Source organism: Rhyacophila brunnea, unplaced genomic scaffold (assembly GCF_057557595.1).
Source record: "Rhyacophila brunnea isolate RB1 unplaced genomic scaffold, BYU_Rbru_1.0 scaffold_19, whole genome shotgun sequence".
Classification (NCBI taxonomy): domain Eukaryota; kingdom Metazoa; phylum Arthropoda; class Insecta; order Trichoptera; family Rhyacophilidae; genus Rhyacophila; species Rhyacophila brunnea.
In genome coordinates, this window is record NW_028232848.1 from 31172290 (window position 1) to 31185388 (window position 13099).

At 33.8% G+C, this 13099-nt stretch overlaps 1 protein-coding gene across 10 annotated transcripts in view; it reads left to right on the plus strand.

Annotated features, from left to right (window-relative positions):
- Positions 1–13099, plus strand: part of Hrb27C (Heterogeneous nuclear ribonucleoprotein at 27C) — a 29925-nt gene that overhangs the window by 12488 nt on the left and 4338 nt on the right. For 4 of the 10 annotated variants that reach the window (XM_085945876.1, XM_085945879.1, XM_085945875.1 and 1 more), the window contains 2 exons: positions 1812–1984; positions 6428–6602. In XM_085945876.1, the coding sequence (XP_085802002.1) occupies positions 1812–1984; positions 6428–6602 (348 nt within the window). Of the gene's footprint in view, positions 1–1811; positions 1985–6350; positions 6799–13099 lie in introns of those variants that run through there. The other 6 variants (XM_085945881.1, XM_085945883.1, XM_085945880.1 and 3 more) reach the window with 2 other exon arrangements.

Here is a 13099-nt window from a genome sequence, read left to right on the forward strand (position 1 = left end):
ATATTAGTCCATAATGTAACTGTAAAATCACTAATAAACTATGTATTAATATTGTGCTCATTTCTTACATCAAATGGCTACCTCGCTTGGAGTTAATTTGCTTTAATTGCAATAAATAATATTTTGATTTCACACTGTGCTGTAAAACCCTGATAATTCGAAATTGACAGGACAGAAAATCAAATTACGAAATTAAAAAAATATGGCTTTCTGATTTTATGAATTATCGAATTAACCATGTTCGTATCAATGGGGTTTTACTGTACATTCTACAGGTTAGGTTATGCACAGAAAATGTCACATTATTCAATTTGTAAGAAAAGTAATGAATGTGTACTTAGGTTAAATTGATTCAGTGTCATTGAATGTCATGCTGTTAAGTATGAAATGAGTATGTATGTAATAAATTAATTGTAACTTGGATGTAGAACATCCACTTAAAATACTATTAGGAACATTTCAGCCCGATACTTCTCGTTGAGATAGTATCTATGATGCCTCTACATCTCATAATATGAAATATTTAAGCTAACTACATACCTACATACATCTGCCCACAAAAAACTATTAAAACCGTTTATAAACTTGAATATATAATCATTTAAAATATTTTTAAAATGCTTGCTCTTTTTTTGTATTCCACTGCAGATTGAAAACATGTCCAATTCGAGGGCTTAGTGTCAAACAACACTATCTACAAAAGTGCAACTTAACAGGAGAGCCAAAAATTGTTATTTTAGATTCTTGTAACTCAACAAGGGAAATGTTTATTTTAAACCTAATGTTAATATTTTATAATTTATTGTGTATTGTACATTTATCTTGCTTATGATGATGTTAAAATTTATAGGGATAGTTTTAAAAAAATATGAAAACAAGGGTAACTTATGTAGTTAGCGTTAAACTTTACTGACGATTTAATAAGAGATTAGAAAAGATTGACATAACGTTGTTTGACTATCATGTAGCCGTAAATGTAAAATAACGTTATCTACAAAAAAAAAAACACTTTTTTGTAGATAACGTTATCTGACTTTAAGCACTCGAATTGTACCACTGTCTGCAGAAACTTTTTTACTTTTTCCCTGGAAGCTAGGCATCAATCCAAGCATACAAGTTGTACAACTCGACAATGCACCTAATGCATTATATTATATAAGCAGATCTGAAATACCCACACCGAATTCGGTTCTGACACATCTATATTTGCATTGTCTGATCTAGGAAACTCATCTATTGGATCCATAATTAAAATAGAATTCTTCATTCCTAGTACTTGCTAGGCATCCTGCTCGCTCAGACTTTATTCTTTAGACTTTAGCAGCTCCTCTGCAACAATCCAGAAAAGGTCCCTCGAGCGAAGATCTTTCTTTAGTGGAGATGCTGTCAGCATAGAATAGGAGTTTTGTTTTGTATAAAATTTTCTTATACTATCTCAATGTGGCCATGTTTCGCCGTATCATTGGGTTGAAATATCCTTGACAGCATCATAGGTAGCCATGGAAAGCAGTGTTGTTTTTTTTTAAAATTTAAAACATGCAAATTTTTAAAATGTCAACTTCAAACTGGTGTATGCCTTGAGTTTCAAACAAATGGTGGTGCATTTGTGTAGCGACAAAAGTTTACAAACAATTATATAATTTGTTTGAGGGAAGGTGTATGTCGATTTGTACTATGAATGAAGAAAGCTGTGTATAAAAGTAAGAAAGTTATTATCAGGCTCCGTTTGATTGCACATCAATCTAATTTCCAAAAAAGTATGGGGTGTTGCTAAGCTAGTTCATTAGAATAATGCTATGTATTTTTTTCAGGCGAGATGTACGGACGCGGTAGCAGCGGTGGGGGTGGTTCAGGGGCGCCAGGCTCCCTCGGGGGTGGCGGGGGAGTCGGAGTGGGAGGAGGGGTGGGCGGAGGTGGCAAGCCCACTCAAGACTACACGGCTTATCAGCAGTATCCTCCTGCACAGTACCAACAACAGGACCAGGTCAGATATTGAACATTCCACCCACTATAACTACTATACATAGTCGCATTGATTGTTATGAGTCACGTATATTGTATGTCCACTTTTGCAGTATTTTTAGATATTGCATGGGTAATAATCCTATAAGTAAAGGAAGCGAATCATTCTCATTTTGCGAGATCATTAAAATTCTGTTGACACACTATACATATTTGATTTATGGACTTGCAATATCTGTCTTATAGCCATCGTGATAGTCTTAATCGAAACTTTCTGGTTGCTATTTTGATGTTTATTTCCTACTTTATATAAATTTAGTCTACTGACTTGTAAATTTTCAATTGTACAAATTCATTTCAGTAATGTTTTTTTGTGAGGTTATGTGTGAATACATTAAAATTTATTATTTTTTGATTTGATTCAATATTGGTATGTTCATACAATTTTAAAGTACTACATATGAGAGACTGTTCTAGTTGCACAGATAAATGTAAACTTGTACATACAAGTAAGTGGGTGTATGATTTTTTTGATTATTTACATACCTCAAGAAACATCACTTTGATTGATTCAATATTTATTGTATTTTTTGAAGAAAATTCTATTTTCACTTAAAAAAGTCTTTTAATTTGAAAATAGTATATAATATACACTGCAAGGTTTGTAAATATTGTCATAATTGGACATTTATGAGTTTATAGATCAAGTGACATTAAAAAGAACCATGACACCATTTAAATTGAATTCTATAAATTTGAACAGTCAAAAATATACATGGATGCATGTTTTTTTGAGTGAGGCTTGAATTCAACATTGATACAGTTTTGTCATCTTTTTTCACATGATTTACATTTTAACAAAACGAGAATAATTATTTTAGTATTTCTGAAAAAAAAATTGGGAGAAAATTAAATTTTTGGGTATTTTACGTTGAAGCAATGTTCAGTTGTGCTAGTCAGTAAATATTGATCTATAAATTCACAATGGAGTCCAATTAATGGTCATTATAATAAATAAATCAATATAGCACCCAAGTGAGTTTATATGAAGCGCTTGGTTCTGAGTCATCAATTGGTGTTCGTCATTTGAATTGAAGTTGAACTTATTCAAACTGAAAATGGCTCATCATAAAGCTCAAATGACAATCTTGCTATCTAATATATCATAATTATTATGATATTATAATTAAACAATTGGAACTGAGAGTTTGGCGCTTCATATTGCATTATTTTTTTTGGGTATGGTAGAACATCATTATTCAATGCACCAAAGATATTATTATTGTCTTTTCATCTTCCAAATATAAATATTTCTCATCTTTGCTGCAACTATAAGATGTATTTTTATAATACAGTGTTGGCAGATGAAATGTGATGACCGTTTCCATAAAATTAACTGCATGAATAATTTCAATAAATGAGGCCTCCAGTTTCGAAATTTGCCTCATTACTTCTTGCTCTTTTTCAGAATACTGCTTGTTTAAATGTAGACTCTTATAACAATATTTATGTAGAACCTATGTTTTCATCTAAAAACAAAATTCACTGAGAATGCTATAGGCAATGACTAAAACTCAAAAAATCGAAGGTGGCTTTTAGAACTATATCTGGCTATATCATGTAAATAACTAAAACAATCTATGTCTTGTAGGATGCTACTGTAACAGAATAATAAGTATGTAGTGAGAATAATCCAGTAGGAAAATAGTACAGTACTCTCTCAGTAATCTGCCACCCCAAAAACCAGACAAGTGTCCAATTAGTGAAAGCGGCCGATTATAATAGTGCATACATTTTCGTAAAAAATAGTTTTTTTTGAGAAATTTGTACTAGCAAATTACGGTTTTATTTATAATCAAAATCTTCAAAGTCTAATCTAATAAGTATTTACTAAATTATACATATTTATAAACTGAGTTTATCAACTAAATATTAAACAGTAAATCACTTGCACAACCAGTTGTTCAGTGAGGCATATATTCTTGAATGGCTTAGGATTCCTGGCTTTTCCTATGACTAAAAGCTTCATTTTTATGTCCCGGTTGCATTGGAGTATGGCATAATTGTGATGTGGTCCTTGGGCACTTTCCTCCCGGGTACATTACTTTCATGCGATAAACGTATGTTTTACGAAGGAGAAGTTTCCAAAATAAACCCGTCCCATGAATTTGACAATCGAATAACGGCGAATTATAGAGCTTGATTTTGTGCTTTCAACTAGCAAACATAACAGTGGATTATAGTAGTTGTCGGATAATCGAGCGGCGGATTACTGAGAGTGTACTGTATTTATATTTAAAAAAATAAAACTGGAAAACTGTTTGTTTTATAAATCCAAGGCGGAATATGGTGAATCTTTGGAACTGTAATAGCATCTCACTTCGTAGCTTGTATATAATAAGACAGTTTTTGAAAATGAAAATCAAGTAATAGTTTTCGGTCAATGTACAAAAAAAGTAATTTATACCGATTTTAGGAATCGGGCATTTCTTATATTGGCTTATTTACAGGGAGTTATATACATAAATAAAAGACATCTCTATCTTGACCCTGGCCGAATCAGAAACAGTTTACATTAACATAGCTACATTTCCACGAGTATTACGAAAACTAGAGATTGTTGTAAAACTGCTTTCGCATTCTTACTACTTTGAACAATCATTGTTTGAATCAAGTTAGTTTTTATTTGCTCAATTTCATATTTAAAATCTTCTGATATTAAATTAATTAAGTTTTCGAGTTGCGATTGTTTTCTTTGAAGTATGGTGTCATTGTTCATGGAGCTTTTGGATGATTTGAATTATGATGTTTTATCGATATTATATGGGTTATTTTAGCAATGTTCTACTCTACATTTTATACTGATCCATCGCCAGTTCACTGCAATATGAGCACAAAATGGTGTATAATATATTTTTTACAAGGATACATTGTATTAGTACTTACATTTTCAATAATGGTGAGAAGCGATTGTGCACTGAACTGGTGGATGTTTCTTGAAACCAATGTGAAATATAAAATAATGATACCATTTTAACACAATGTAACTTTTGAAGCCAATGATGCGTGTTACATACATACAAATTTTATATACATATATATACTTGAATAATATTTATTAACAGGAAAATCATATTGATATTGTTAAAAATCACTTTGTTCCACATTGGTTTTAAATTTGTGGCAATTTGTTGAAGTATTAACTTGTATGTTTTTGTTTTCTCAAATCTGTAGCATTTTTGCAAAGTAAATCTAATGATATATTTTATAATTAATTCTTTAAAAATCAATGTTAAATTGCCACAAATGATTGTAATCAATACTATAAAAGTTAAATATGCTAACAAAATGCTAAGAGATACTCTTCACTTTATGGAGAGATATAAGTTTTTTGTAATACATTCAAATGATTAGCAGATTTATTCTTTTGTCTCAATGAAATTATTCTATAAGGACACTAATCATTGTAAGCATAAATTAACAAATACCTCATCAAAATTATTTTTAACATGGATAAATAAGGCTTTTTGCTAGCGGTCGGTTCTATAAGATATCTAGTTTTATTTTAATACAGGCATAGTTGGCAAAATGACATACAATACACATACTTGGTTTGTTAGACGCTGGATTTCTACACTAAATTCAGTTGGTGCTGATGGCTTCATATCGTAGCTTCAGTACTCATAATTTTGTTTGCCTGAAATCACTATAAATTAAATAGTTGAGAATTAATTTTCATTAGTCGGTGTCTTTTTATTTTGTCAGTTTTGCCTGAGATCTCATAGTATTTATTCTGTTTAATGTTTAAGAGATGACTTTGATAGGATTAATTTGTAGTAAACCTGTAAGGTGTAAGGTTCCATTTCTTTCGCCATAAAATCAGTTACAGGTATAATTGAATCGACCCGAACAATAGCCGTCGAGCGACTGATCATTTCATAAAACTTCATTGGTAAATTTACTAACCGACTCGCATTAAAATTTGGCAAATTAATTATTTGACTTGCACGCGCGGCCGCCCCACATCCGCTCGCGAGCCAATCCCATCTTGTAAAATTTAAATGGAGCACACTTCAGAGCCCTTCATCGCTCATCGCTGCGATAGTTTTCATTCAAACGCACCGTGACTCGGGCTCCGCGCTCTATGTTTTTACACGGAAGATTGGCTCACGTGGGGAACTCCCGATGAGGATCGATCCGCCAGGAGAGGGGTGGGACGGTTCCTCGCCGCTCTTTTTTCTTTGCCGAGTCTCCCGTCAGAAGGGAGGTAGGGAGAAAGGAGCGACGGGGACCGGCCCGGGTGTCGGGTGGCTGGGAGGGCATCAGGGATGCAAAACACTTTGTTCGACCACCTTTGGAGTATTACAGCGAGTAATTTTGGCTTTCAGTCCGTCGTGGCCCCTCCCGACGACTCGTCATATACCTGGAACTAAAGTAGTGACTCCACAAAAAATATGTATTGCAGAGCTCATCGTACGGCGGCGTGCCCCCGCGCTCCGCGTACGGCTCGGCCGGAGAAGGCGCCTACGCGGCCGGAGTCGCCCACGCCCCCCACACCCCCCACGCCCCCCACCAGCCGGCCTCCCACGCCCACTCCCACTCGCACTCGCACTCTCACTCACAGCCGCAGCCCCAGCCAGGTCAGCTGCCACCGCAGAAGCACTACGACTTTAACAAGGAGTGGCCCGCCTCATGACCGCCCCACCGCCACAAGTGAACTCCCCCCCGCCCTCGCCCCCGCAACGCCTCCCACTCCCCCTCCCCGGCCCCCCTTGTCTCTTGTCAATTGGATTGTTGGATCGACGCTGCCCGCCGTGTGGCGCGCCCGTCGCCCAAATATTGTCCACGTTTAGTAGCTTCATCGCTGGCTCTGCTAACTGTCGCGCTCCTCCTCTTCTACGTCTGGTCGCCGTTCACCGTCGCCGCCGCCGCCACTCTCGCGTCCCTTCTATTTCATTCTCTGTCTCCGGACAGGGTTCCCCCTTCGCTTCGTCTCTTTGAACCCCGGGCGTGTCTGTTGAGACATTTCATTCGGCCGATGTAGATGCAATATATAATTTCTTCCTGACTAATTTTATAGCTTTGTATGTTTTAGATTGTCGTTTTAAACCACCTTATCCGCATTATCACCTTGTAGCATTGCAGACGTGTTGCAATTTAATTTCTTTTATCGCGGACCGCGTCTGAAGAGGTGGGTATTTTGTAACCGCCGTCGCGCCCCCCGGGGGTCTTTGTTTTAAATATTTTTTGTGTTGAGTCCTGGCCGAGGGGCGGGTGAAACGGCGAAGGATAATTCGCAAAACCGTATGAGGAGCGGCGGATATATTCTTTTATATCATTTTTTATTGGTGATTTATTTTAGTAATAGTGATTATTGTTTTCTATCTGTTTACGGTCTCGGGACGCGCGGAAAGATTTGATATGATATAATAATATATTTGGTATTTGTATGATACGGCATGCGTGCTCTGCGCCTGTCGGCCCTCGGAGCGATGGAGCGGGCGTCGGTTGGCGGGCGGGTCCCGTGACAGACGGCTCCGCCTGCCTAGTTTTTGACCTATGAAGTACCTACATTTAAGATATAAATATTAGATCCTCGGTTTATATATCCCTAGACTAGAACTGATTAGGATTAAACTTATGCTTTAATTGTAAATTCATCCCGTACGTTTATATTATTGCAGATGGCGTTGGATTGTTTTCCTTTTATTTGTACGAATCTGACAAGACAGACATAAGTTAACTAATTTTAAGCCTCACACGCTCAAGTTGCATAAGCATAATGATAAAAGTAAAATATGTTTAAATAGCATAAAGTACGATATCTTGTAACTTAACCTAATCTACGATCATGTGAGACGAAATATATGAAATTGGTATTTGTATATCGCCTACCGTATTAACTATTTTAACAAACTTACACCAATTATAGGAAATTTGTATAAAGATTAAGAAGCCTAGGAGATATGGCATGGAGGAGGGGAGGGGAGGAGGGCTCGCGCCGTGCCGCGCCGCCCGGACCCACCTAGTAAATAATATTAAAGATACATATTATTCTTAATGGAGATAATAAATCGGTTATAGCTCTTCCTTAATACATATTGCCAATTAAGTGTTTATCATAATGATTTGTATATTGCTTGCTCGGTCGGTTAAGCTTTTATAATTACTCCTAGTGTGTATGGATGCAAAATGTTCCTTGTTTCTTAAAGGGTAGGTAATTCGTTTGTTATTCTTACAGTTAGGTTAAGGGGCTTCGGGCTACGTAAGACTCTAATAATTAACATTTGATAAAACGACGGCTGCCTTGTGGGTCCGGCCGGGGCGGGTCCTCCTCTGCATATTCGTTATAAAATAGTTTATTTTATTTACTTTGTTGTGATCTTAATATCTATATTCACCTATACCTATGTATGTATATGTAATTTAAAAACAAAACGAGGTACCTAATTAACTTTTAATTCTTACAACTGTAATCGCTACGTCATTAGGAGTGAGAGGTTAGGTTAAAATTTGAGAGAAGCGTTTAACACCCGGCGTAAATCTTACGTGCGGTGCGCCGCCCCGCTTCTTCGCTTTACGTCTTGACAAGTATGATATTTCAGTCATTATATATACTTAAATATATGAACAATTTATTTTTATTACATATTCTTGTTGAAATTTTATCTCCTGCGTATTATTAGGGCGATCTCTTAGGACGAGTTTGATTTTAACGTAATCTGTACAGAGCGGTGTCTGTTATTATTTTGATTTAGCCTTTTGTTGATAAATTTTTTGTTAATCTTATTTTAGCGAAAGAGACTTTAATTTATTATAGATTCAATTATGTAGTAATTTATTGCATGCGACGCCTTACCGTTGAAGTGAAGTGTCCACCCGCAGATGTAACCGACGACCCGACATACCGACTACCGCTTGGATTGTATTATACCATCGAATAATATAATTAGGTGGCCGCGCTGCGCGATACGCGCGGTCACGGCAATCGTGCAACAAAAAGTAATATTAACATTTAAAAGAATTAAAGCTAGTTGTTGAATTATAAAAGAAATAATAAAATTTTATCTTTACGGATTATAGATGAGAGTGCAAAATGATTTTATTGTATAGAAATTTATCGGATGATTTAATTGAAATAGGTAGAAAAATATGTAAGATTGTTACTCAATTGAAATGAAATGAAATGAATTGTGTGCCGTCTGTCACGGGAAGCCTCCGATCGCTCTCGTCGGCCGACAGGGAGCGCCACACCGCCACCGCCGCCCGCTCTCGGTCGCTCTATTTATCTTTTACTCTTTCCTTTAGTATACAAATTGACTTGTATTTTGCATTATAAGTATATATTACAAAGTAAATAATTGTCTTTTTTAGTGTTGTAGGTTTATCAAGTATATTATAAACATGTATACACATTTCATTAGCAATCCAAATATAATGCTAAAGAAAAACCAAACGTACACATTGATATAAATTATTATGGTAGTAGAGTGAGTACCCATAATGAAAGAATAATCATTTAATCATCAAATCTAGAGATGTTTGTTTAGTGACCTTTTAAGCAATTATGAAATATAAATTATGTAATACTATATTATGCATATATATATAAAAATAAAAAATATATTAATTTAATTAATAAATTTAACTATCGTAATTGACTAATTATCTGTTGTTGACACAGCCGTTAGCTTGTAGTTTGACGGTAAAGATTATATTATGACACTTGTATGTTAGGCCAGAGAGCATTTGTATTTGTATTTTGTATTGTTATGAAGGGGCCACTGCCGCAGCCTGCTGTCTTAATCTATTGTAAAAGTACGGGCGTGACGGCGCTCCGATATGATATGATAGACATAACATAACATGCATCCGCTCTCCCACGGATTATCCGTATTATGAATACCAATACCCTCAAATATTATTAAATTGCAATGCAGGTATTACTTGTAAACATTTTTAAAGATTATTAGTAAAATTTATACATTAATGTTTCCCTATCTTATATCTTATATCTTATAATGCACAGAAACAGATATTTAAAGTAAAATTATTAACTTAGATCGAGTTGTTATTTATTTGTCTTAATTAAAGTCTTAATTCTTAAACAGTATAGTAAATTTACGGAAAGTACATTACACCTGCGATTTTTAGGAAATTTTCGACTGATGTACAGACACACGATATATTTACCGACTAAGTTTTACCTATTAAAAATAATTATGGTTAACTTGATAAAATTTAAAATAATTACTTTTTATATTAGTTGGTATACAGTATACACCCTGAACACATTCACATACGTCGCTAAAATTAATTCAATGTCAAATGTATGTGTTGTTTGTTAATGGTTAATGGTATGAAATGTGTCGATGTAAGGGGGCGAGCTGTCGTCTCCCATTTCTGTGTTTTTGATTTGATCCATTGGGAGTGTGCCCCTGCCGACGCCCACACTTCATTGTCCCTCATGTCAAATCAAAAAACTGAAATAGACTTGTATAAGTTAACTTTATGTTTATTATAAATTATGATAGAAAAGAACGTCCTAAAATAATTAGTTGATTACGGTTTAAATTATTAATTTAAAAAAATTGTTGTGTGAAATTTAAGTATTGATAATTATAATTGTACACATGTTACATTAATTATTTTCAAACTTATATACTTAGTAGATACTGCATAGGCATATTGCATTGAATAGGTATTCTTGAAACGATTAGTCTTAGTTTATATATGTATCGTAATTAGATACAGGTTTACTAGTTTCTTATCATAAGCTTTCTTTAATAATAAAATTACTGGTTTAAATATTAATATTACCACTTGAAAATATCTTATGGGTTTATATATATATCTATTGTAAGAATATTATAAATCGTAGATAAACAAAAGGAAACTTTAAAATAGAAAAATTGCATTTTCAATTTGAAACCTTCCTTCCAATTGAAATCCTCACATTTGTGTACATAAATTTATTTACTTTTCTTTTTTAAGCTAAAGACCCGTTTTTAGTCTAGTAATTATTTTAGGTTACATCTGCAGGAAAAATAAAAAAAACAACAATATCTTGCATATTTTATCATAATAGATTAGTCGCATAAAGTTTTTCTTATCGAGTTTGCATTTTTTTTTATTTAAAGCGCAACTCAAATTTACGTCACAAATGCTCTCATGTCCAAATCCCGATTCCTTTCTGATGTTTTTTTTTAAGTAAGAAAAGATTTTCTATATCAAACTCATCTGCCATCTGTAGATAATCTACGGCAGCTTTATATGAATTACATTTATTGTGGAAACGCACCACTGTTCATATTATTTAATGTGATTCATAGATGTCACTTCAAATTTATGAACACCAATAAAATTATGAAGTCAAGTTTATTTTGAGTCTTCATCCTATTTGGATAGTTAATATCGTTTATTAGCAAAACAGTATTCTGAATAGAATCATTTTTTAAATTAAATTATGTCCACCTGTCACGCAAATAAAATACTAATAAATTTTCAGAGACAATTTAGGTGGACTGCGTTATGTGTTTACGGGTCAAGCAATATATTATCCAAAAAAAGTTGGAACCATAATATGGTTAATTAATTAAAACTTGAATAAAATATTTCGTTAATAATTTTGAAGGAAACAAATGTGATAAGTTTTGTTTAAATGTTGCTTGCTCTTTGAACGCATAACATCCTCTATTTTGGGAATGATCTAATGTGAGTTCTCATCAGTGATCAGTACATAATTTAGATAGGTATCAGTGGTGAAGAGTGCCTGTTGGAGAGAGGTAAGGGATGGGTGATCGAAAAGAACTTCAACAGTCTTACTTACATTAACATATTAAAAAGTACTTTAATATATGTATGGGCATTTTCGCCAAAGTTTGTACATGTTTGAAATTTGGGTAATATTATTTTTTCACTCAAATTAACCATTTTTATATAGCTAGCAGATTCCTTGTTCTATTGCTGAATTGGTGATAGCAATTTTTCAGCAAAATATTGATTAATACAATATTTATATCATTTTTATTATGAAATTGGGCATAATAAGTTTCCGTTCCGTGACTACGAAACTTAGCTTTTAAAACATGAATGAAACACTTTTTATCACTTAAAAGAGCTCTATTAGATTAAAAAAACCATACACTTCAAAATAAAACTACAAATAGTCAAAAAATATTATTGAATTTTAATTCTTGGGCACATTTCGTTCCCCTCCGTTACCCTATGTCTATAATGGCAGAGCATTTTTCCTTTAGTATTTGAAAAAACCAATCAATGTTCGTTCTGCTATTTTTTTAAAGACAATAATCACTTTTACTAAATTTTATTGGAAAAATAAATAAGTTTCGTTATTTAATAATCAAATGAAAAATAGTTAACGTTCAACTTTTTTGGGGACATTTTCGGAATGGAACGAAATGGTAACGGAGTGTAATTTGTAAAGCTTAAGTTACATGTTACCATAAAAACAAATTTTTGTTTTATGAAATTTATTTGAATTTTTTGATAGACAGATAAATATTCAACGTGCGTCAAAATAACAAAACAAATCAAACTTAATCACTAAAATAGACATATTTTATAATAAATTTCACAATACTTGTAAAATAAGGTAGGTAATAATTTTGACACACTATACATTACCATAACTTTATTTGGCATTTATATTATTTGTAACTCAGATAAAAAATATTTTTAAGCAAATTAACAATATATGAAAAAAAAAATCAGCAAGGGATTCAGACGCGAGTTCCTAGCGCGGCACGGAGTATATAACTTTTACGAAAATAATTATAGTCAAACTCGGTTATTACGATCTCTGACATAGCGAGATCTCGGATGTAATAACGAAACATTTGTTGACAATTGGTTTATGATTTTCGCCATACATTTAATTCTTTCACTGTTATAACGAGCAACTTATCGGATATACCGAGCTAAAATACTGTTAATGTGTCGACCGTTTTAAAACATTTCGACCCTAAGCAATAAAATCCGATTGGACAGGATGCCGCCGGGGTCGGATTACGTTTATGACACTAGTAAAGTGTCTAAGTACCTACCTTATTGGTGTTTCACCGACAATAATAAAAAAGTATCCACGCATATGGTTGAAAAATCCAAGGTTTGTGAA